At 48.7% G+C, this 23,259-nt stretch overlaps 2 protein-coding genes and 1 pseudogene across 3 annotated transcripts in view; 1 reads left to right on the forward strand and 2 right to left on the reverse strand.

Annotated features, from left to right (window-relative positions):
* Positions 1 to 1,886: 1,886 nt before the first annotated feature.
* On the reverse strand, positions 1,887 to 2,430 carry LOC116641416 (annotated as a pseudogene).
* A 6,582-nt stretch (positions 2,431 to 9,012) lies between these two features.
* SLC31A2 (solute carrier family 31 member 2) lies at positions 9,013 to 17,664 on the forward strand. 2 transcript variants are annotated; one of them, XM_032419005.1, is made up of 4 exons: positions 9,013 to 9,102; positions 12,633 to 12,699; positions 14,776 to 14,962; positions 15,947 to 17,663. In XM_032419005.1, the coding sequence occupies exons 2-4, from the start codon at positions 12,633 to 12,635 to the stop codon at positions 16,113 to 16,115; spliced, it is 423 nt and encodes a 140-aa protein (XP_032274896.1). In that variant the 5' UTR covers positions 9,013 to 9,102; the 3' UTR covers positions 16,116 to 17,663. The 2 variants fall into 2 exon arrangements, with proteins under 2 accessions (XP_032274896.1, XP_032274897.1); XM_032419006.1 differs by having other exon boundaries at positions 9,026 to 9,102; positions 14,791 to 14,962; positions 15,947 to 17,664.
* A 1,106-nt stretch (positions 17,665 to 18,770) lies between these two features.
* The window catches only part of FKBP15 (FKBP prolyl isomerase 15), a 58,405-nt gene continuing 53,916 nt past the window's right edge, over positions 18,771 to 23,259 (reverse strand). The window contains exons 27-28 of the mRNA XM_032418331.1: positions 22,462 to 22,558; positions 18,771 to 20,189 (exon numbers count right to left, since the gene is read on the reverse strand). Of these exons, the coding sequence (XP_032274222.1) occupies positions 20,112 to 20,189; positions 22,462 to 22,558 (175 nt within the window). The 3' untranslated portion in view covers positions 18,771 to 20,111. The remainder of the gene's footprint in view (positions 20,190 to 22,461; positions 22,559 to 23,259) is intronic.

The raw sequence follows: 23,259 nt of genomic DNA on the forward strand, positions 1-23,259 counted from the left end.
AACCAGTTTGGTCTCTCCCAAGGCAATAGAGTCAAAGCCAAAAGTTTGTCTCCCCCGGCTCCCTTCCCCACCAGATACAAGCAATTGGCTCCATTATTGGTTGACCTGTGTGAAATTGCAATCTAGGCAGTTAAAAGTGATTCGATGTCAGCAATTTCATCTGTTTCAAATGAATACTTTATTATACTACCAGAGATAAGGTAAACAAATCCGAATGGTTTTTCCAGTTGGGTCCTTCCTCCAATATCAAGTGATCATTTGATTGATGATCCATCAAGGGCCCAAATATACATAGTAGATAAACAAGTGGATATTAACAAGATGTTGCTGTCTGACTTGTTCTAAGGTTACTGGGGATGAAAATCAGGTTTTTCTTTTTTTTTTTTTCCCCTTTTTTACCAAGGGGAGAAAACCGGCTGTAGAGGAAAATTTCCATAACAAGCTGAAAGCTTGCTTTGCCCAATCTTCCCTTAAGATTAGGAAATAATGTGCAGTCGGGATTAAGTTGAGATTTTCTTTTTCTTTTTTATTTTTGAATATAAAACTATTTATTGACCACTGTTTACCAGTATTTACAATAAAGTAAACAAGATACAGTTGGATAACATTCTGACTACAAAGTTACTGTTTTTCCTGGTTTCTGCTGAACCAGTAACTCAAATACTGAACGAGTTGGGGTAAAGAAAATACATGCAGGTTAAGAATTTGGATTATGAAAGTCTCTCCACCCATTTATTCCGGCAGGTGCTAAATTGCCAACATCTCTAACCATCTGATTATGATTTGGTTTCCATGAACAAAGTTTTAGACATTCCATGAATCATGACCTTTTAGTCAATACAGCACAGAGATTTCAACTTCTTGAAAAGGAATGGTTCACTAGAAGGAACCTTTAAATGTCCATTTAACTAAGTTTTGCTTACCTAATTAAAACACACCAGGACTTGTCTAGTTTTGTCATTTGGGTGGGGAGGTTGGTGGTGGTGATAAAATTTTCCTTTCAGGGATCTTGCAAATGAACTTGCATTTATATGACTGTAGATATGGATATGGATTCTGATATGGCTGCTTTTAAATTGTCCAATTTAAAAATTTGAAAGGTTAAGGCTTCAGGAAAAACTTCAGTTTAACTTTAAGTGATTTATTTCTTAAGTTGCTGAAAATGATAGCATCCCGGAAACACGGGCTTATCCATGGTTATAAATGCTGTTTTTGTTTTGGTGAATGTTAAAAAAAACCAAAAACCATTTATGTATGTATTTTAAGTATACACACAAAAACCCCTAAATAAACAAAAAATCCAGAATGGTCCTTAGGCATATAGGAGTTAAACACAAATTCTGACTGAGTAACAACTATGAAGATTCCCCCCAACATTTAGAAAATGTGTTCTCTAATGCAGGGGGATAATATACCATGGTCTCAAATATTTTTTTCTGATAAAGGAAGCAACTACAGAAAGCTTTTATTTGTTCAAAGTAACCAGTGCTATAGATGCAAAAAAACCCCAACAACTCCCCCAATACGACTTCAAAACAAACATATCAAACTTGATTTTCATTAGAATGTTACTTCTTTTTTTTTTTGAAGATTTTATTTATTTATTTGAGAGAGAGAATGAGAGAGAGAGAGCACATGAGAGGGGGGAGGGTCAGAGGGAGAAGCAGACTCTGCTGAGCAGGGAGCCCCATGCGGGACTCGATCCCGGGACTGCAGGATCATGACCTGAGCCAAAGGCAGTCACTTAACCAACTGAGCCACCCAGGTGCCCCTAGAATGTTACTTCTTCACACCAATAAATCAAAAAGCAAAGGCCCAGATTATATATATATATATATATATATATATATATAAATATAAATATATATAAAAAGCAACGCAAACAATTATTGAGCTTCATCTTCTGGACAAGAATGCCAAGTTAGTCTCTCTTCATAAAAAAGCAATTACAATCTGAGGACACTTCATATTTGCCTCTTTTGCCAGCACCAAGTCTGCCTCATCTGAATCCATTTCACGAGAAACATTAATTCTCCCCTGCTGTCTGTGGCACCAATTATTCGTTTAGGATCAAGGCCTCTGGCAAAGCCTCTTGGTTTATCAGCATCTCTTTTCTTCTTCGATTTGCTATCATCAGATTCACTGTCAGATATTTTCTTTTTGTACCATCTTTTCCTTTACCAGCTTTTTGAGAATTAAGAAATGCTTCAATTAACTCTGGACAATCTAAATTTTCTTCAGGTTCCCAAGTATTGTCAGCATCTGTAAATCCCTTCCACTTCAGGAAATACTCCCCCTTCCCATTCACTACATGTCGGTCCAGTACGTTTTCCCACCACAAATTTTTCAGGCTCTGCCTCTTCTACTTTTTTACTCTTTCCATTATTGTTTCTTTCCCATTTTTTGCAGTGTAGTTTTATTGGAGGCCATTTTTTATTGCAGACTTGAAGAGCTATTATTATTCACTGCCTCCGAGCTGCTCCGGGTCCCGGGTCTGTGGCGTCTCCGGCCCTGCGCGCCTCAAGCTCCAGCCACATGCGAGGAGCTAAGTTGAGATTTTCAGGGACACATTCAGGATGCTGCACCCAGCACGGATCCTCCACAGGGAAAGAGAGATGGCGTTAGTTGACTCTTTCTGTAAGAACTGACAGTGCAGGGTCAAGTCTCTTGATAAGCATTTGTGGGCACCTGGGTGGCTCAGACCGTTAAGTGTCTGCCTTTGGATCAAGTCATGATCCCAGGGTCTTGGGATCAAGCCCCGCATCGGGCTCCCTGCTCGGCGGGAAGTCTGCCTCTCCCCCTCCCACTCCCCCTGCTTGTATTCCCTCTCTCGCTGTCAAAATAAAAAAATCTTTCAAAAAGCATTTGTGTGTGTAGCCACATTCAAAGCAGCATTGTTCACAATAGCCAAGAGGTGGAAACAACCCAAGGCCATGGACAAGATGAATAGATAAACAAAATGTGGTATATACATACAATGGAATGTTATTTAGCCTTAAAATGGAAGGAAATCCTGACATGCGCTCCAATATGGATGAACCTTGAGAACATTATGCCAAGTGAAATAAGCCAGTCACAAAAAGACAGATATTGTGTGATTCTACTTATATGATGTATCGGGAGTAGTCAAACTCATAGAAACAGCAAGTAGAATGGTGGTTCCCAGGAGCTGAAGGGGGGCGGCGGGGGTGGTGGGGGGAGAAATGGGAAGCTGTTGTTTAAAAGGTAGAGTTTCAGTTTTGCAAGATGGAAAGTTCTGGAGATAGGTTGCATAACAATGTGAATGTGCTTAACACTGAAAAATGGTTAAGATGGCAAATTTTATGTTGTCTATTTTGCCACAATTTTTTTAAAAAGCATTTTGTGAATCTGCTGTCTTCTACTGAGTGGGATGTGGACAGCTCTATTTTTCATACCTTTGGATCCTACACGTGTGGGACAGTCTGAGGGGCTGGCCCTCCGAGCTCCATGCAGCTCTGATGGAAAGTTCTCAAAGCCCATAGCTTCCTGCAGGAGGCAGAGGTCCCAGGCTTGGGAGTCCTTGGCAGCTGGAGTGAACAGCCTCACGGCAGGTATGGGAGGAGCCTGTCAGGACGACTCAGGTCAGAGTCCCTGTGAAGTCCAGCAGAGCAGGGAGCCTGTGCCTGAGAATTCTTGGCAGTGTTCCCCTCCTCGACCCTGGCTTCAAGAATGAAGGGGTCAGCACAGAACTGCCCTTCCCAATGAGGCCCAAACATACCAGTCTTTTCTTTCTCCTCTGTCTGTCGTCCTGTTGCTTGCTCTGGGTTGGCTAAAGGTCCTTCTAGACAGCAGGAGAGTTATAAATGTTGATGTTCCCTACGATAGGCTGAATAATGGCCCTAAAAAATATCCAGGTCGTAATTCCTGGCCCCTGTGAATGTTAGCTTATCTGGCAAAGGAGACTTGCACACAGTATTGAATCAAGGATCTTGTGATGGGGAGATTACCCTGGATTGTCTGGATGGACCCTAAATGTAATTGCAAACTGTGTCCTTTAGAGGTAAGCAGGGGACTGGACACAGAAGAGTGAAGGCAAGGTGAGATTCGAAGAGAGATTTGAAGCTGAACCCTTCAGCCTTTGAAGATGAAGGAAGGTTCCCCCAAGGCCAGGAATGCAAGAGCATAGCTCTAGAAGCTGGGAAGGACAAGGAAAGGACTCTCGCCTAGACCCTTGGGAAGGAGTGATACCTTAATTTCATCCCAGTGAAATTAAGACTTCTGACTCCCAACTGTGAGAGAATCAGTGTGTGTTGTTTTAAGCCACCAAATTTGTGGTAATTTTTAATAGCAGCCCTAGGAAACTAATCTACCCTTCGTGGTAGGCTGGCTGGCCCATGCCCTCCTTCATCCCAGCAGCTTTAGATCCACCAGAAAGGGATGAATGGAGAGGCACTGAAGTGCACCCTGCATTCCTTGGGGATCTCTACTGGAATGTGGGGGAGCAGAGCCCTGGGGATGCAGCATGAGAAGTGCCCCAGCAGGGAGAAAGAGAGTCAGCCTAGCCCTGGCTCCCCGAGAACTTGGAAGCAGGCTACAGGAACCCCCAGGAGCTGCCCCCTGCATGCTCAATGACCCAGGATGAGCAGGGTCAAGTTCGGGAGCAAAGAAAAATCTCAGAGTCCTAGAGGTGACAGAGCTTGAGCAGACATGTCTCAGGCAGGGAGGAACCTGGGCTCGGACCAACAGTCTTCAGAACAACCAGGCCAGAGTCAAAGTTCACAACCTCCAAAAGGGGCAGAGCCCCAGGGTTGAAGACAGGGCCTAACTGCCCACATGTGACTTCTCCTCGCACGTTCCCTGATGCGCCCCTAGAGTCCTTGCTGGAGAGGCCCCGGGCAGGGCCTGGAAGGCCTACACCGCAACCCTGTCACAGATGCTGAGTGGTGAGCATTCTCTCTATGTGCTCAGTGCTAATGTCACTCCCCTTGTGGGCTCTTCTGGGGAACTTTAGTGCTTTTGTCCCCTGATCATGGTGAATTTTTCTCTCACTTATTTTCTATCTTTTCTCGACTGCCTGTGAGCTGTCTCAAAGCTTGTGTGGTGGCAAGACACATTCATAAACAAATGGTTACTTTAAAAAAAAAAAAACTTTCAGAAAAAGCAAATGTTAAGGACACTCCCCACCCCTGGTTTCACCTCACCTCCACTAAATGAATCCAAGAGATGAAGAAGAAATCAGCTGGATTATAAGTGTCCCTGTTCTCTATTAATGCTTAACAGATTATCCCCCGAATTTAAAACCACCATTTTATTTTGTCCAAGATCTTGTGGGACAGGACTTGGCTGGACAGTTCTTGCTTGGAGTCTCTCATGCAATTTCACTAAGGGGTCTGCTGAGGCCATAGTCATCTGAAGGCTTGACTGGGCTGGAGCTCCAAGGTGGCTTCACTCACGGGATGCCGGTTGACAGCTGCGAGATCAGGGGGCCACCAACTGGAGCATTTATGTGTAGCCTCTCCATGTGGCCTGGGCTTCCTCACAACATGGTGGCCTCAGAGAATTCAGGGTTGTTGTTTTTTTTATACTTAGTTGCTCAGAGACCTGAAAGTGAGAGACCTAGTATATAAAATCTTCAGTGCCTTAAAAAAAGTAAATAACAGGGGCGCCTGGGTGCCTCAGTCAATTAGGCGTCTGCCTTCAGCTCAGGTCATGATCTCAGGGTCGTGGGATCAAGCCCCGCTTGAGGATTCTCTCCCCCTGCTCTCTCACTCTCTCAAATAAATAAATAAATCTTTCAAAAAAATAACAACTTTCTTGAGACATAATCTTTATATCATAAGGTATAAAATTTTAGTATAGTCACAGAGTTGTGCAACCACCACCACTATCCAATTTCAGAGTGTTTTTACCACTCAAAAGGAACCCCATACCCATTATCTGTCACTCCCCATTCCTCCCTCCCTCCAGGCCTGTCCTGACGGTGGAGGCATTTCTGTACCTCGGTATGACTAACTGAGCCCCACCGAGCTGCCGTTCTTGGGTCTGCCAAAAGCTGGCCCAGAGGCCCCTTGCTCTGGGTCTTCAGTTCTCACTCCCTCTTCTAGGCGGAGGGATTCAGTGGGTGCGGGGAGGGCAGCCCTGCTTTTTCTTGCGCTTCTCCATAAATTATTTTCTCACTTCTGCCAAAAGCTGCCCCAAACCCGCCCAAACTCTCGTGAGAAACAAAACTGTCATGTCTCACAAGCTGCTTGGGTTTCTACCACTTCCTTCCTCTGAAGCAATGAAGCACAAACCATGAACCTGTTGGGATTCATTCATTCAATAAATATTTATTAACAGTCTGCTTTGTGACATGAACTATTTTAGGAACCGGGGCTACCTTCCTGAACAAAAATACAGAAATCCCTGTTCCCCTGGATCTGTTTGAGTGGAGAGAAAGGAATAAGGAATAAGCAAAATAAATAGCATGTCACAAGGTGAAAAGTGCTGTGGGGACATACGGCAGAGCAAGCAGGACAGGGAATGCGAGAGGGTCGGCAGTTTTAAATAGGGTGGTCAGGATAGGCCTCACCAAGAGAATGACAAGGGGGAAATGCAGGGAGAAAAGCATAAGTGAAAAGCCCTTTGCTGGGTCTCCTTTGTCCCTGAATAAATTCCTGACTTTGAACATGGCCTTCAGCTTGTTCATGGCCTGGATCCTGCTTTCTCCAGTCTCACCAACACAAAGTCCACTACATAAACACACACACACACACACACACACACACACACACACACACACACACTGACCAGCCTTGAATGTGTGGACTCTCCCTGTGTCCCACACAGCGGGTCTGTAACGCTACTCACAGCATAAACATAAACTAACAGAAGGTTCGTGAGAGAACACAGGAGGCTAGCTGAATGGAGCAACATGGAAAACAAACAAAAGCCCGAGCTATAGGGGTGCCGGGCTGGCTCAGTCCATACAGCATGTATCGCTTGATCTCGGGGTTGTGAGTTTGAGCCCTATGTTGGGTGTGGAGCCTACTTGAGAAAAAAAAAAAATCCTAGCCATGAAGTAAGGCTTCCAACCTCAAGCTCATTTATAACCGCAGATCATCAGCATGTGAAGGGTCAGTTAGAGGTCATCCATTCCACCCCTCGGTGGGGCCCAGAGAGAGATGGTGGCATTCTTGAGGTCACACAGCCTTATCTGCACATCAAGGTCAGATATTCTGCAGGAATAACATTTTACGCATGCAGTTTTTTTTATGAGACTTCAAGTTCCTCTATTGAGTGTCAGAAGGAGAAATGACCGGTTAGACTTCCCCTCCACTAACTGATCATGGCTGAGCTGAGTGCCTAAGTTCAAGGGCCCCTTGCAGATCTCTGTGACCCCCAAGGCAGCACCGTCTTTCCTGACTGAGGATTCTGTCTGGGGGCTCCAGGTGTGTGCTGGAAAGAAAAGGGTGGGCTCTTTGTTGTTTCTCAGGAGGAGGGGATTGTCAAAACACAGAACCCGGAAAGAATCTTGCCATGGACTGAGGCTTGGTCCGCTCTGGTGTGATCTTATAAGTTGGGATTCTGTGGTTGGCACCAAATTCTCTGCCTCGGGGCCAGAGGAGGGGAGTTTCTGGTGCCTCGGAAAGAAAAGGGGCACTTTAGAACTTCAGGACTAAAGTGTATAAGCATAACACACATGAGGAAGTTAGAACTAAGTGTGAAGGTCATCAGATTGTGACAAAGCCAACAAAAACAGTCAAATGAATAAAGGTGTGTTATCAATCCTTCTATAGGGGGATGGAGATGGGGGGTAAGGGGGTGCATGAGAGCCTGCTTGTGTGAAGGTCAAGTCTTATTACTCCTACTTCCCCAGATGATTCCACCTAAATCACCAAATCCCTCCCAAGCTCTTGGGACCCAGAGGCTTCAAGAATATCCATAAGCCCTTCTCCCAATTGCCTCCTCCATGGGCTAGTGCCTCCCACACCGCAGGCCTCCCTCCCAGACCTCCTCACGGTCTCAGTCCCATATTCTCTCCCCGAGGCTGCCCCCATCCCTGACTTCCCTCTAACCCCCACTATCCTTCAGATTGAGGCTCTTAGAAGCTGTGTGACCCTGAGCAAGTGTCTTGACCTTTTGCAATCTGCTTCCTGTCCAGAAGCATTTATGCTGGTGATAACAAGGCCCACCATTTATTGAGCAAGGTCCCACTGCCAGGTTCAGTGCTGAAAATTTAACATACGAGTCTTCATTTAAGCCTCACAATACCCCTATGACATAGATTCTGTTATTTTCATTTTATTGGCTAGGAAACTGAGGCTCAGAAACGTAAAACCATTTGCCTGAGGTCCCATCGCCAGTACTTGGCTGACTCAGGATTTGAACTGAGGTCATACTCCAGGCTCAAGTCCCCTACTACTGTTTCTGGTAAGGTTTCCCTGAGGATTCCCCTTTCCCACAGGAGGACTGGCGAAGTGTTCCTAAGTATATTTAAAAATGAAATACTGTTAAAGGTCACTCATCCACCAGAAAAGTCTCCGCCTCCAGCCACCAAAACTGGATGGGTGAAATGGACACAACACACTAGCCGAGATACCAGTAAGAAAAAAGTTTACCACCCTCGCAATCAAAGAAATACAAGTTAAAATTAAAACTGTGTGTTGCTTTTTGCTTATCAGACTGGGAAAGATAGAAAAAGAATGGCTACACTAAAGCCCGGGGGCATAATTTAATTTACTCCTAATTTGTTGCTATTTGTCCATAGAATGGACTTGACAATTTTTCACTCAACATGTTAATCTTCGCTGGGTTTGTTAGAAGAGCAACAAACTTTGTAAGGATAGTTGCAAAGACAAGTCAAGTGCAAAACAAGGTAAGGGGCCAAACGGAGCGCAGAAGGTCGCCCGCGCTGCGCTTGCGACTCGGGCTGGCGCGCCGCTGGCTCGGTAAGGGTGGGTGCGCCCCAGGCCGCCCGGAGTGAGGCCACACGCGGGGACCACAACTCCCAGGCGCCCGCGCGCCCGCTTCGCCCCGATCATGTGACCTCGCGCCCCGGATCGCGATCGCGGCGGCGGCGGCGGCGAGACGGACTCCGAGTGAGGAGTCCCGAGCGAGTGGCAGCGGTCCCGGCGCCCGCCCGGCGCGCTCACCTGGAAGGTGAGTCCCGGCGCCCCCGTCAGCGGCCACGCGGAGAGGGTGGACGGGAGCAGGGTTGAGGGGACGCGGAAGGCGGAGCCGGCGGTGGCTTGGCTGTGGGGTTTTCTCTTATTCGTGCCTCCTGCTGGGAGTCAGTCCGGCCCGACGAGCAGGGGGGCGCGGTGGGTGAAGACAGTCTTGGCCGGAGGTCCCCTGCCCCGGGCGCAGGGACTTGGGGGAGATTCCGAGAGGCCCCCATCAGGAGGGAAGTCCCCGTGCACTTCACACACCGAGGGCCGGCTCCCTGTCCTGGCAAGCTGGTGGTCTGAATCTCGGGGGGGCGGGGAGGAGCACCCCAGGTCCAGCTGCTTTCCATCCTCCCTACATTTGCGTAGGAAGTAGCATTTCAGACAAACTGGTTTTTTAGGCAGAATTCATCTGGGTGGAGAGAATGATAGCTTGCAAGACTCTTTGGTCTTTGAAGAAATCATAATTTTCTTCATCCCATGAATATTATAGAATTTAAGATACAGGAAGCCAATAGTGGTCATTCAGTGAAACGGCCACCCCCACGTGCTGCTAGCCCTCTAAAAGGGGAAACAGATGGGAAGAGCTTGTGAGAAGTTCCTGAGCCAGGCAGTGCAGGACAGGGACCTTAACCTCCCCCAGAACTCTTGGGTTTATAAATGAGAGAGCTCTTCTCAAAGTGTAAGTAACCTCAGATTCGCACATAAAGAAGAAAACAAGTCCCCGATTGCTCTCTTCTTCACCGCAGCCCCTCCCTGCCCAGGGTGGGGCCCTGAAGAAGGCCCGGATAAGTTAGACTCAGGGGCTGGAGGCTGAGATTCTGCCTAAGTGAGGAAACAAAAGTAGGGCGCTGCCTCTTACGTATCTGACCACAGGGCCCTTTCATTGAAAAGGGCAGCCCCAAGTCAGGGTGTGCTGATTTGAATCTTTTAACCCAGCGAAAAGGCAAGGGTAGGTGAGCCTTTGTCCTTCCTGGACTCCTCGCTCCCCTGTCAGGTAGAACTACTGTCTGGGCACTTCCAGCTTGGAACGTACTAGACTGTCCGTCTTCCTCTGGCCACCTCCGATCCTCCTGCTTGGGAAGATGTCCTAGCCATCTGCCTTCCTGGCCGGGTTAGGTGTCTCCCCGGGGGCTTCCTCCCCTGTGCCTCCTCACTCACCACATTCACCCTGTTGTAATGTTCCCTTCCCTCTCCCCCAACAAACGGTTAACTCCTCGAGGGCCAAGGACTTGTCTCATCCGTCTCTCTATCTCCAGCATCTGCACCCCTAGCAAAACCAAAGTCAGTGTTTGTCCCCTGAATTACTTGGATTGTTTTGTGGGTGTTCAAGTCTACAGCAAAAGCTGTTTGAGGCCCCCGAGACAGCTGGCCCAGGCCCAAGGATGACAGAAGGAAGCCAGTAAGGGAACTTCTCTGATTAACTAGCCGTTGAGGACATTCCAGTCATGCCAACTGCTTTATTAGGTGAACTCAGAGAAGGGGCATGGTGCAACACCCGCCACTGTCCCCACCGCAGAGATGGTGCTCGAGACTTCTGCTGAAGCTGAATGAGTGTAACTCCAGTGTCAGCGGAGTTTCACAGGATGATTTGTGCTTTTTTACCCCGTCCATCAGACCTGTACCTCTGAAACAAATAATATATGTTTAAAAAAAAAAAAAAAGGCTTTTTGAAATCTTAACAAGGGATGTTTCTGGATAGTAGGACTCAAAATGATTTCTGCTTTCTTTTTGGTACTGTTTCAGGTTTTACATTAAACAAGTACACCCTCCCCCTCACATTGGGGGAGTAATAATCTATTTTTATTTTAGAATTCTTCCACATGATTTTTAAATGACTGCCTAGGTTTCCATTTTCTTCTCATGAGATCTTGGGCAAATCCCTTCCCCTGTTGGGACTCATTTTCCCCATCTGGGAATGAGATGGGGTTAGAGAGGGGCCAAGTTGGACTAGACCAGTGTTTTTCACACTGAGTTCCAGCGGAGTTCGGACTGCTCTCCCCTCTTCACTCAGAGCCCTGGTTTTATATGGTGGCGTTACAAGGAAGATTTTATTTGCTGGTGATCCCTGGCCAAGAAAAAAAAAAAAAGAAAAGAAAAAAGCTGAAAGCCAGGGGACTAAAAGCCTCTGAGAAAACTAATGTGTCCCAGGGATGTGCTGCCCAGCCTGGTGACTATAGTTAATACTACTGTATTGTATGTTTGAGAGTTGCTGACAGAGTAGGTCTTAAAAGTTCTCATCACAAGAAAAAAATTTGTGACTTTGTGCGGTGATGGATATTAACTAGTCTTAACGGTGGTGATCATTTCACAATATATACAAATATCGAATCCTGTTGTATACTCGAAATTAATATAAAGTTACATGTCAATTATATCACAATAAAAAGAAAAACTTCCTAAGGACACTCTAGCTCTGACACTTGGGGATTCTAATACCTGCCTTAGAAGGCAAAGGCTTCTATCACCCCATCCCGCTCGCCCAGGATCTCCTTAGCTGGAGAGCAGAGTTGCGGCTGCTGACCGAGGTCCTACTTACCCGGTGATGACCTCCCTTTCCCTGAGATGGTGAACTAACATTGATCCCTCCGGCTTTAATCTTGCCAAACACAGTCATTAAGCCTGGTGTGGGTATTGAGGATCGCTAACCAGCTCTCTTCTTGTCCTTCCTTGGCGAGCAAGAGGCAGCATGGTATCCTGGAATGCACAGTGCTTTGGCATCCAGCTCGACCGGCTTTGAATCCCAGCTCTGCCAACTTACTAGCTCTGTGACCTTCAGCAAATGACTTAACCCTTCTGAGCCTAGTTTCCCCAGTTTTCCTTTCTATGTGATGGGCCTAATTGTCCCTGTCACACAGAAGATGGTTGTGAAATGAGATAATGCACAAAAAGCCATTGATGCCACCCCAAACACAGGCCGGGCAAGGTGCTCTTTGAGAAGGGCATTCAGATGGGTGCGGCACGGTCAGTGCGTCTACCTTTGTTCTTTCTATAAGGCTGGGAGCTCATCGAGGGCAGAGACGTTAACCTTTGTCCAGAATGCTGGGCACAGAAGGGGGTCAGCAAATGTTTAATGAATGAGCGGACAGATGTGGAGTAGAGTGGAGACGGCTGCCCCTGGCCCCTCCATGATACACATGGCCAGGGCAGAATGACTAGGACCCCCGGGGAAAGAGAGGCAGTCAGTTCTCAGTCTAGTGCTTCCCCATTGGGTTTGGAGGGCACAGGGGGGACATCTCAGCATGACCTGAGAACACTGACCTGTGTGGTACACCCCGTACCTCACGTCCACCCCGAATAGGGCCAGCTCAATTATAGCTCTGCTGCTGACCCACTGTGGGACCTTGGGTAAGTCCCTACCCTGTCTGGCCTCAATTGGTCCTGATGACCACTAGTGGCCCTTGCAGCACTTAGGACCAGTGACCTCGTTCCTCTAGGCCTTTAGGGGTGGCTGCTGGAGAGCATTAGGGACCATGACTTTTACTGCCTTAAGCCCCCTGAAATGCAAATTCCCTTCTCTTTCAGATGCATTTCATCTTCTCCAATGAGGTGGTGCTTCTGTTTGATTTCTGGAGTGTCCACAGTCCTGCAGGTAAGAATTGGGAAGCCTAGGCTTATAGCTTGGGAAGCCTTGTAGATCTAGGAACTGGAGAGCCTGGGTTCCCTTCACTGTCGGACTCTGTGGACATTTAAGTGAGCCTGACTGCTCTTAGATAAACACCGAGCGGGAACTTTGCATTTATAATTGCAAGCACTGCTCTTCACATCACAAAAGGCTTCATACCTCACTGATTGTCACGAAGGCCCAGAGAGAGGCTTTTGCCTCTCTGACACGACAAGGAACTGAAGCCCAAAGAGGGGAAGAGGGTCACATAGCGAGTCAGTAGTGAGCCAGAACTAGATCGAGGCCTCTTGTTGCCTCCTGGCACCTACCTCCCACCATACAGAGCACCGGCTCAGAAACCCAGAACAGCTGCTACCAGCTGGACCTCAGATGAGACACAGGTTTGCAAGAGAATGGTATTGCTTTGACTTGAAAAGGCAGAGCTGGGCCCAAATTCATGACATAGTTCTTTTTCAACTTAAGTAACTGTATCTTAAAAGTGGACGGAGAAATGGCCCAAGTGCCCAGCCCTGCAGGTGCTGCTGAAATCAATCTCGGTCATCCCTACAGCGGGTTACCACCCCCTACCACCCCCGTAAGCCCAGTCATTGTGGTATTCCTTCTCGAGGTTCCGAGTTGACTGGGCTCAGCTAAGCGGTCCCCACTCACAGCCTCTCATGCAGGTGCAGTCACAGTGGCTGGAACTGGAGTCCTCCTGAAGGCTTCCCCACGCTGTGTCTCCTGGCTGCTGCTGGTTGTCACGGGGGCGGGGGGCGGGGGGCGGCCGTTACCGGCCGAACAACCACGTGTGGCGTCTCGTGTGGCCCGGGCTTCCCTGTGGCAGGGCAGCTGGGTTCCAGCAGTGAGTGTGTCAAGAGAACAAGGTGGAAGTACACGGGATTTTTAAGACCTAGCCTTGGAAGTCACAGAGCCTCACTTGCACCTTGCGTGGTGAGGAAGTCACAAAGGTCTTCTCAGCCTAAAGGGGAGGGGACATGGACTCCACCACTTGAGGGCAGGGGTGTTGACACTGTAAGAAGGGCATGTGGGATGGGGTGGCCATCCTTGGACAACAGACTGTATCACAGCTACTGTGAAGCCTCAGAAATAAGGCAGATCTGTGTGAACGGAGGGGAACCGTGTACTTGGATGACGTCAGATGCGGAAGAACATGCACAGGTCGAGGCCTACAGCGGGTATCCCCGGAGAGCTGTTTAGGAAAGGCTCTTGGGGAGAGGACTGGGGTTTTAGGGACTGGGCTGGGAAGAAGACTTACCTTTCACTGTATGCCCTTTGGTCCCAGTTGAATTCATACTACGCGCATGTAATTACATGTAATTTTATATTTTAAAATATCACCTTCTATCTTTTGTAGATGATCTCCTCCTGGGAGCCCAATAAAATAACTATAGCTGGCCCATTTAGTAGCCCTCCTCGTCTTGTAAAACAGAAGTAGCAATTAGCCGCTAATTTTACAGCAGCTCTCGTAAGCATGTCATGTTTTCTGTACAATAACTTAGTGGTGGTTTCCACTATTATAAAAGCATATACACAGTAAAAACTTTGGAAAATTAGGTGAGAAGAAAATAAAAATCTTTTATATCCTAGTTTGCTGAGGTAATTATGACTCCTTTGCGGTATCCCTCCTTCCAGACTTTTCCTTATACATACTCCTACTCAGGACCTTGCTGTACATGCTCTTCCCTCAACAAGAAGTCATGACAGAGACTTGTGCCGCCTGGGTGGGGGGGAGCCACTGGGGGCAGTGGTGTGTGACCTCTTCAGCCTCAGCCCCTGGCTTTTCCAGACCTGGCTTCTCTTCCTGATCTCAAAGCCATACCCCAAAATAGGCCATCCATCCCAAGAAAGAGCTGGAGGGGGAAAGAGACAGTGAAGTTCTGAGCCCAAGGAGGGGTGGGGAAGAAGAGAGAGGGAGATGGAATGGATTCAGAGGGACCGGGTGGAGGCGCTCTGCTGCCACCTATCCCGGGTCCTGAGGGAAGCTGCCAGAAGGGGATCAGTGCTTGCTTGGCCAGGTCTCTGCAGCTCAGCTTCGTTTGACAGGCATGGCCCTTTCAGTGCTGGTGATCCTGCTCCTGGCTGTGTTGTATGAAAGCATCAAGGTTGGCAAAGCCAAGCTGCTCTACCAGGCCACAGTGGGCATGTCCATCCGCACCAGCCAGCTCACTGAGGAGACAGACCAGGATTCTTCCAGCTCAGACTCAGCCCCGGTCAGCAGAACCCGCCTCAGGTAACAGGCACAGCGTGTGGGGAATGGCAACGTACTCACATTCACCCTGAGAGAGAGGCTGGGCCCAGAGGGCACTGGCCCCACTTCACGGAAAGCAAACTGAGGCCCAAGGAAGGACCAGGACTTGCCAAAGTAGTGAGGTGAGCTAGAGCCCGGGTCTCCTGGTGCCTAGGCCAGGTCTACAAACAGCCACTCGGGAGGCTCCGATCTTCAGGACTCTGATGCAGGCCTCAGCCCAGCAATAGGGGTGTCCACGCAGTCCTCCTCCAAATCTCAGCAGCCCTTCTTAGCTCACTAAGGCTTCCAAACCCAGGATGGAATCTGCAGCTGTCCCTACACAAATAGTAAGGATTGCTTATCAGCAGTGGACCAGTCTTGGCAGGGGAGCTCCCTCTTCCCTCCTTCCCACCCCAGTCTGGTAAGGCAGCCGCGTGGGGTCCCACATCTGCCCTCTCTCCAGCTCCAGCTGTGCTTCCCGAGCCTGCCTGCTCCTTACACAGGTGTCTCTGCTGTCACACCCAGCCTGCAAGGGAGGTATCCTTATTCCTCCTTTACTGATGAGGAAATTTAAGTTCAGAGAGGTTAAGATATTTGTGCTAAGCCACAGTAAGTGGCCGAGCTAGGAGCTGATCTTTCCATTGTAATACTGCCTCCCACAGCAGATTCAGAAAGAAAAACATACCTGCCTTACTGATGATTTTGTATTATCCTTTATCAGACATGACAGAATACATATGTCATTTTCCCTTTTTGCCTTGGATGCCAGGAAGCTCAGAGCTGAATGTAGTAGAGACATGATTGCCCAAGGCTCCTTATACAAGGCCCTGTCCCCTATCAGTGGTTTCTCGTATGTCTCTTTAGAAAGAAATCTCTTCTGGGTCAAGCACACAAATTATAAATAAGCTGGTCCTATAACTCAGCTGCTCTAATTCCTGACACCAGCTCATTACCACCACCATTAACTTGACTCTCTTTTTCATCTAGGTGGTTTTTCTGTCACTTTGGCCAGTCTCTAATCCATGTCATTCAGGTGGTCATAGGCTACTTCATGATGCTGGCTGTCATGTCGTACAACACGTGGATCTTCTTCGGCGTGATCCTCGGCTCTGCTGTGGGCTACTACCTAGCCTACCCGCTTCTTAGCATGGTTTAGCTGGTGAGGGTTATGCAGGCACTGGGGGCTGGAGAGAGCTGGGGCCCCCTCGTGCAGACATTGAACTTCCAGCCCCGTGTCTCCTTTCTTCTGATGGCTATTTGGCTCCCCTCGCTCCCAGCTCCTGGAGACGTCCTGCTGAAGCCAGCACTTGCTGCCCGGAGTTCGGAGGCCCCTGCAGCTACCTCTGTCCTCAGCCAGCCTGCACGGGGCCTGGACATGAGCTTTTGTGCCTTAGTAAAGCTGCTGTGACCTGAGGGAGAATGGAGAGACCAGAACCTGGGGGCAGGGTTGCTGAGCCCACGATGACTTATCTCTGTGACTAAAAATTAAGAATTTCCAAAGATCTTCAAGACGGGGGATGGGTTCTGGGTGACGAAGAGCACGAAAGCTGCATACCTTCTGCCCTCGTGATTTGTGCCTTATAGAGAGGAGCACCTTCCATTGGACTTCCCGACCTCTTCTGTCTTTGAGGGACGGAGACCGAGCTGGCTCCTTTTTCTCACCTTTCTGTCTTTGGGACACATAATGATGGTCTGTTCTGTGGATCACGGTGACAAACTAAGATTTTTCCTTTTTCCCACTGGACCCCTGGTTCGCAATTTTGCACAAGAATACAGAATTTTTAGCAAAATGACTTCATTGGATTCCTGCTGGATAGCTGCGTCTGCTGGGAACTGTTTCTCTTTCTTGTGGGGCGTGCGGCAGATTCAAGGCCAAGAGGCGGGACTGTTCTCAAGGCCCCTGACCTATCCTCTGGATGGTGAGCTGCTCCCATCAGACAGCACTGCCTGCGGAGGAAGGCAGTCTAGAGGGGCCTGGGGAGCTTTTCAGGACCCCACTGCTCCCTTTTATCCTGCTCCTCCTTTTATGCAGAACAGAGAACTGCTGAATATCCAGTATTTTGTTTTCTCTAGTTCTTACCCACTGCTCACCCATCTCATCTGGTGGGGAGACACGGTTCATTCACTGAAAATACTGGGTAAGGCACGGGGAGTGTTGACTGAGGACGCAGTAAGCAGTCAAACCAAAGCGTTACCCGTAGAGTTAGATGGGACTCTCCAGATAGTTCACTCGACAGAGAAGCAAACACAAGACCCAGGGAGGGAACATCGAGGCTGGATACTGGAATGTCTATGCTCAAGTACCTCACGGGCTAGATGAAAGACGGTCTTAAGCTTTGGGAATTAAAAAAAAAAATAGACGTTTTAATAAATATTATTTTTAAACAGTCTGTGACCATTCTTGTGTTTCTGCTCAAACAGCAGGCACATGCCATCCTTGTAGCCACTGCAGGAGCTGGGGGGGGGCGCGAATGCAGCTGGTAGTGCTGGCCGTAGGGCTGTCCAAGGACGGAGTCTGTCCATCTGCTAGGAAGACAACTCTGTGCTCAGGGTAGCCAGCCCTGAAACGCTGTGCCCTTGGGCAGACGCCCCACAGCCTAGCCTCGCTGACAGTCATTCTCACGTTCACACACCGAGTCCTGACTGGGTGCTGCCCGCTGTGAGAAAAACAACTAGCTGCCACGTGGACTGCAAGGCACCTTCTCTCCCTGAGGGTGGCAGCAAAAATACATCAAAACCACTTTTGGGCGCCTGGGTGGCTCGGTTAAGCGACTGCCTTTGGCTCAGGTCATGATCCTGGAGTCCCTGGATCGAGTCCCGCATCGGGCTCCCTGCTCGGCAGGGAGCCTGCTTCTCCTTCTGACCCTCCCCCTCTCTCATGTGCTCTCTCTCTCATTCTGTCTCAAATAAATAAATAAAATCTTAAAAAAAAAAAAAAAAAAACCACTTTTAATTTGCAGTGAGAACTATAAGAGAAAGTAGGTGACCCCTTCAGGACTGACCAGTGCAACCTCCCCACCTCAGCAGCAAATTGGAAGGCTGCTCCGTGGCACGAGGGGGGTGAGCTTTCTCCAGCACGGTCTTGCTGATGGAGCCGCACGTACCCAGTTATCCATCCTGACCAGCTCAGGCTCCCTCCCCTGGGCACTGCTGACATGAGCACTTCCATGGGTGATCGGCAACCTCTTTGGTTTGATACAGTGGTAATACGTGTGGTGAGGGCTTTTAAAAAAATGTGTGCTCTAGAGAAGCTGGTTAGACTAAGCATTTCAACATTCTTCACGGCCAAGTCACAAAAGGTGGCACTTTCTCTACCTGAAGTTTTTTAAAAAATTTAACAGACACCTATCTAGTGCTTTTTATGTGCCAGGCAGTGTTCTAAGCACCTCAGAATATTAACTCATTTAACCCTCACAACCAGGTACAAATTGTTCGTCCCTGTTTTAGACAAGAGGAAGCTGAGCCACAGAGAAGTTAAATCACCCAGCTCGTAAGTGGCAGAGCTGGGCTGCAGCACCAGGCAGCCTGCCCTGAGTCTGCTCATCAGCGCAGACGAGCATGAGGCTCAGAGGGTAACTGGCCAAGGCCACACGGCACCCAGTGGCACGAGCCTGTGAACGGAGACAGTGGGGGCTGCAAAGCCTGTGCTGTGTGTTTTACCCCAACAGGGCAGAGATTCTGTTTCAGAAGATCTGGCCTGAGGCCCAGGAGCCTGGATTTTGACAAGCACCACCGGCCCTCTTCCCCCAGCCCAGTGATGGATCCCACATGGTGGACAAGAGCCCAGGCTCCAGAATAGGCTGGCCAGGATTTGAATTCTCGTTCTCCTGCTTCCTAGCTGTGTAATCTTGGACAAGTTAATTTAACTCTCTAAGCCTTGGTCTCTCTATAAAATGGGTTAAGTGTCTTATGCAAAGGGCTGCTGGAGATGAGACAGTCTGTGTAAAGTGCTCAACAACAAAGTTTAGTAAACAGTGGTTCTTACTGCCTCCCAGCCCCATTTACGGCACACAGGCTCACAAAGGATCTGTCTTCACAAAGGATGGGGTCAGGTCATCGGAATTCAGGACGCTCTCTTATAAACATTTTAAACCAGGGAACATTTTTATTAAAATTATTCTTTTTCAAGACTGGTTGCATGGTCTTTGGAAAATCCTGAAATAAGGAAAATGACCACAGATATTTTCTCACTACTCTTCTCTGCATTCATCCTGGCCCCGAGTCCAGAGGGAATGGAAGCTGCTCTCAAAGTGAAGAATCAGTCAGATGCCACGATGCACGACAATGCAAGGTAGGGACCCTCCCACCTTCTGTGCAGGGCTTCCTAGGGTGTAGGACCAAGTGTGCCAGAGCGAGTGGATGATATGACCAGTTCTCAGATAACCACAGTGCCCCAAGCCTTCATGCGTCTAGGATGAGCTGGGACAGCAGAGTGGTGACTTTCCTGAAAGCCTGAGTTCCAGGGTTAGGTGCAAAGGGAGTATGTCACAGTGCTTTCATGCATGTGAACCAATCCCAGTCTGTTCCAACTCCTACCCTGAGAGTCCCAGAGAAGAGCACAGCCAGCCTTAGAGCCAAATTCCATTTCTCCCCAAGAGCTTGAGGCAGGTTTCATTGCAGACATTTATTTTAGTTTTGTTAATTTCAAATATTCATTGACCTCTTGTATCAGATTTAAGGCAGAGAAAAGATACATGTCCCAGGACTGCAGGCAAGGCTGTTAACTGAACCAGGGTTTGGATAGTGTAGTCCACCCTAGGTTCCACCGGGCAGACCTTCCCCGAGACGACAGGTCCCGTTGCTGGTGCACAGCTGAACATCGGGAGGCAGATCAGTCTGAGTTAGTGAAGAGACTAAAAAGCTTGGAAGAGGGCAGGATTCTTGTAGGTGACTGGCTGCAGGCAACCCACCAGCCCTTCCTCCCAAGGGGACTCTGAGGCGGGATCCCAACGTTGTGAAGACAGGCTCACACTCCTCTCGGACCAGCCGGGCGGGGCGCTTAGAAGTTGGCTAACTCAGGTATGTGCACTGCTGTCCTCAGAATGCTCACCTTCACCTCACCCTGCGGCTTGTCTAGACACAGGGCTGGCTGTGCAAAATCATGCTTAGGGAAGGGTCGGTAGAGAAACCTTCGCACCAGTTTCCTGGGTCTTCATCCCAGCCAGTCAATGTCATCGTCATCGTCATCATCTCCAAAAAGGGGTGTTGGGGGCGGCCGTCCCTTCATGCTCTGACAAAACAGGAAAGAGCAGTCAGTCCTCACCTGGCCCTGCACCAGACGACCTTCCTGCCCGTGTGAGGTGTAGCGAGCCGACACCTGTTCCCCGGCTCCAGGTTGGGAAGGAGGGTGTTGGTTAGGGTTTTACTGAAAGGACTAAGCCTGCGGCCAGCAAACCTGGGCTTCCAGATAAGTTTGCTGGGCTTCCAGATAAAGCTGAAACAAGCAGGCAGAGAAGGGAGGCAATCTTCCAACACACAGACAAGAAGACCAACATTGGCTAATTTTGTCATTTATTTGTGAAACACATGTATTGATTTGACAGGTTTCTTCTCATGCAGTGACTTACACATTTCGTGTGGGAAAAGAAGGGTCGATGGGGGAGAGATTCGAGTGGGAGGAAGAAAGAGAGAAGCAGAGCAGCCCTGAGGGAAGAGAGAAGATGCAAGAAGATGAAGAGAGGTTGGGAAGAATACAGCTCCATCTGAAGAAACGTTGTGGCCTATGGTGGCCTGTCTGGTTCTGGACGTGCCCCGAGCATGTGAGAGAGTTGAGTTCAGAGGCTTGGCCACATTACCCAGTGGCAAATCCAAGAGATGATGAAAGCCCAGGAGCACAGGGCCACAGCCCCCAACACCCCTGAGCTCACTGGCCCTTCCCTCGCTCCCTCCACCCAGGTAGTAGGAAAAGGGAGATTAACAGGCCACGGAGGAGACCCTCCCCCACTTTTCATGACTTGAGCTCCTGGCCTTTTTCTTCTAGATTGCTGGGAACAGGTCCCGCGGGGGTGGCAGGGATTGACGCTGGAGAAAGGCACACATGGAGTTTCCCCTGCTCTGAGCTACTCTGGCCCAGGGTCTGGCCAAACAGAAGGCAGCCTGATGCGGTCAGGGGTCCCTGGTACGGACCTTGTACCTCTCTCTGGGCCTCAACTAAATGATCTTTAAACTCTACAGTAGTGAATTAAAAGGTGGCTCACTGCTTCTGTTTTATTCCAACTAAAGTTCTGGCTCTGCATTCACTAGCATTATAACCTTGAGCATATTACTTAATCTTGCTGAGCCTCAGTCCTCTTTTCTATAAAATAGGATAAAATCCTCACTGGGTTAGTAGAGTATTAAATGAGAATGTCTGTGAAGTTTTCAAAGTATCCCAGAAACAGAAATTAACTTGGTAATATTTATATTAATACCAATAATATACTGCTAACTAAACATTCCAACTATATTTAGCGCAGCCACTTGGGATACTCAATTGGCTTTTTGTTTTTATTTCTAAGTGCGAATTCATATTCAGAACTCCTGAATGAAAACTTACTTCTTGGGAAGAAAGGCCAACGGGAGGAGATGGTGCCCCTCCCCGCAGAGGAGCGCAGGCAGGAGGCGAGGGCGTCGGTACACGCAAGCCGGCTTCTCGCTCGGCCACAGCCATTTCCCCAAGGTTTTGGCAAAAGGCAAAACCCACTCTGGCTGACACATGAGGGGAGAAAAATGTGCCCTCAATCACCTCACATTTCTGTCCTTGGGACAGGCTGAGCTTGAACCTGATCTGTGTTCTCCACCCATGTTTCACTCTGGTGACATTCCCATCAGAGCAGTCAAATGTCCTAGGGACAGCCTAACTCCGCACGTGGGGACAACAGATGCGAGAATCGGGGCTCTGATCCAGGCTCTGTGAGCAAGCCACCCTCTGGCCGTCACTTTGGAGCTTTGTAGAGCGAGGTCATGCTATCGGTACTTAACCCATTTTCTGCCTGGGGTGTTGTGAGGACAAAACAAGGTAGCAGCTTGGAAAGCAGGCTGAGGACGCGGAAAGGCCCAGAAACAGGTGGTCTTAGAAGGAGCCTGGGGTTTCAGTCCTAGCTCTGTGGCTGTAGGTAAATCACCTTTCTGAGCCTCAGTTTGTCTACGAATAAGGATACAAGACAAAAAATTCAAAGTCCCTTCTGATTGTAAAATAGACAATCTCTGACCAGATCTGAGGGAACCTGAGGCCTTAGCATTCTAATGCAGGACTAAGCAGCCCAACTTCCTTCACCGAAAGTAGAAATCATTCCTGCATGGACACAGATCGTGATCCTTTTTCAGGAATAAAGTGGTATCTGCCCATCCCCACTGTGCTTACAGAGCTGCCCCCTCCCAGCCCCACGCCTGCTCCCACAAGGCGCTGCACACAGAGCCCAGGGCATGGGCCACCCACAGACTCCACTCCTCTTCTCAGAGCCAGCGGGGAAGGGTCCCCGGGTGGTGGTGTGAGGACTGGGCAGTGCCTGGGATTTCCTTACCACCTCATCTTCATCCTCCTCCTCAGGCTGTGCTTTGGGCCTTGAAACTTTCAGAGTTGCCCCTTTAAATAGTTCATCTTCTTCATCCCCTGGGAGACTGAAGGAAAAATCAAGAAAATCAAGTCATGGAAAATGGTGTTACTGGGGTGCCTGGGTGGCTCAGTCGGTTAAGGTCTGCCTTAGGCTCAGGTCATGATCCCAGGGTCCTGGGATCAAGCCCCGCATCAGGCTCCTTGCTCAGCGGGGAGCCTGCTTCTCCCTCTCTGCCTACTTGTGTTCTCTCTGTCAAATAAATAAATAAAATCTTTAAAAAAAAAAAAAAAAAGAAAGAAAATGGTGTTATTTCTGTTCCTGTTCTAGGCCACAGGGCCCACAACCTCTGGAGAAAGAACCCAACAGCTGTGGTAATCGCCCAGGGATTCCTCCCGCCTCTACACTGGCCTCCTAGCGTTCTTGACTCCCTCCATGACCTACAGCCAGAGTGATCTTCATAAACTAATACATCAGGCCATGTCACTTTTTGCTTAAATCCCTTTAATAGCTTTTCACAGTACCTAAAATCCAAACTTCTAAGAGTGACACAAAATCTCACGTGCCTTGTCCCTACTTCATTCTCCAATCTCAGATTAACACCATTCTCCTTACTGTGCCCTCCTTAGTTCCTTGACTGTCATGTCCCCTCCTACCACAGGGCCTTTGCATGTGCTGTGCCTGCTCTCTACAATCTCTTCCTCCCAATCTTGGCATTGAAGGCTCCTTTCCATCCTTTAGGTCCCAGTTTAAACATTACCTTCTCAG

The sequence above is a fragment of the Phoca vitulina genome, unplaced genomic scaffold, assembly GCF_004348235.1.
Source record: "Phoca vitulina isolate PV1807 unplaced genomic scaffold, GSC_HSeal_1.0 scaffold21, whole genome shotgun sequence".
Classification (NCBI taxonomy): domain Eukaryota; kingdom Metazoa; phylum Chordata; class Mammalia; order Carnivora; family Phocidae; genus Phoca; species Phoca vitulina.

Coding starts and splice junctions, on each gene's coding strand:
- SLC31A2 (XM_032419005.1), top strand. CDS start 12,633: ATGCATTTCATCTTCTCCAATGAGGTGGTGCTTCTGTTTGATTTCTGG. Junction 12,700..14,775: donor GAGTGTCCACAGTCCTGCAG/GTAAGAATTGGG, acceptor TTCGTTTGACAG/GCATGGCCCTTTCAGTGCTG. Junction 14,963..15,946: donor GTCAGCAGAACCCGCCTCAG/GTAACAGGCACA, acceptor TTTTTCATCTAG/GTGGTTTTTCTGTCACTTTG.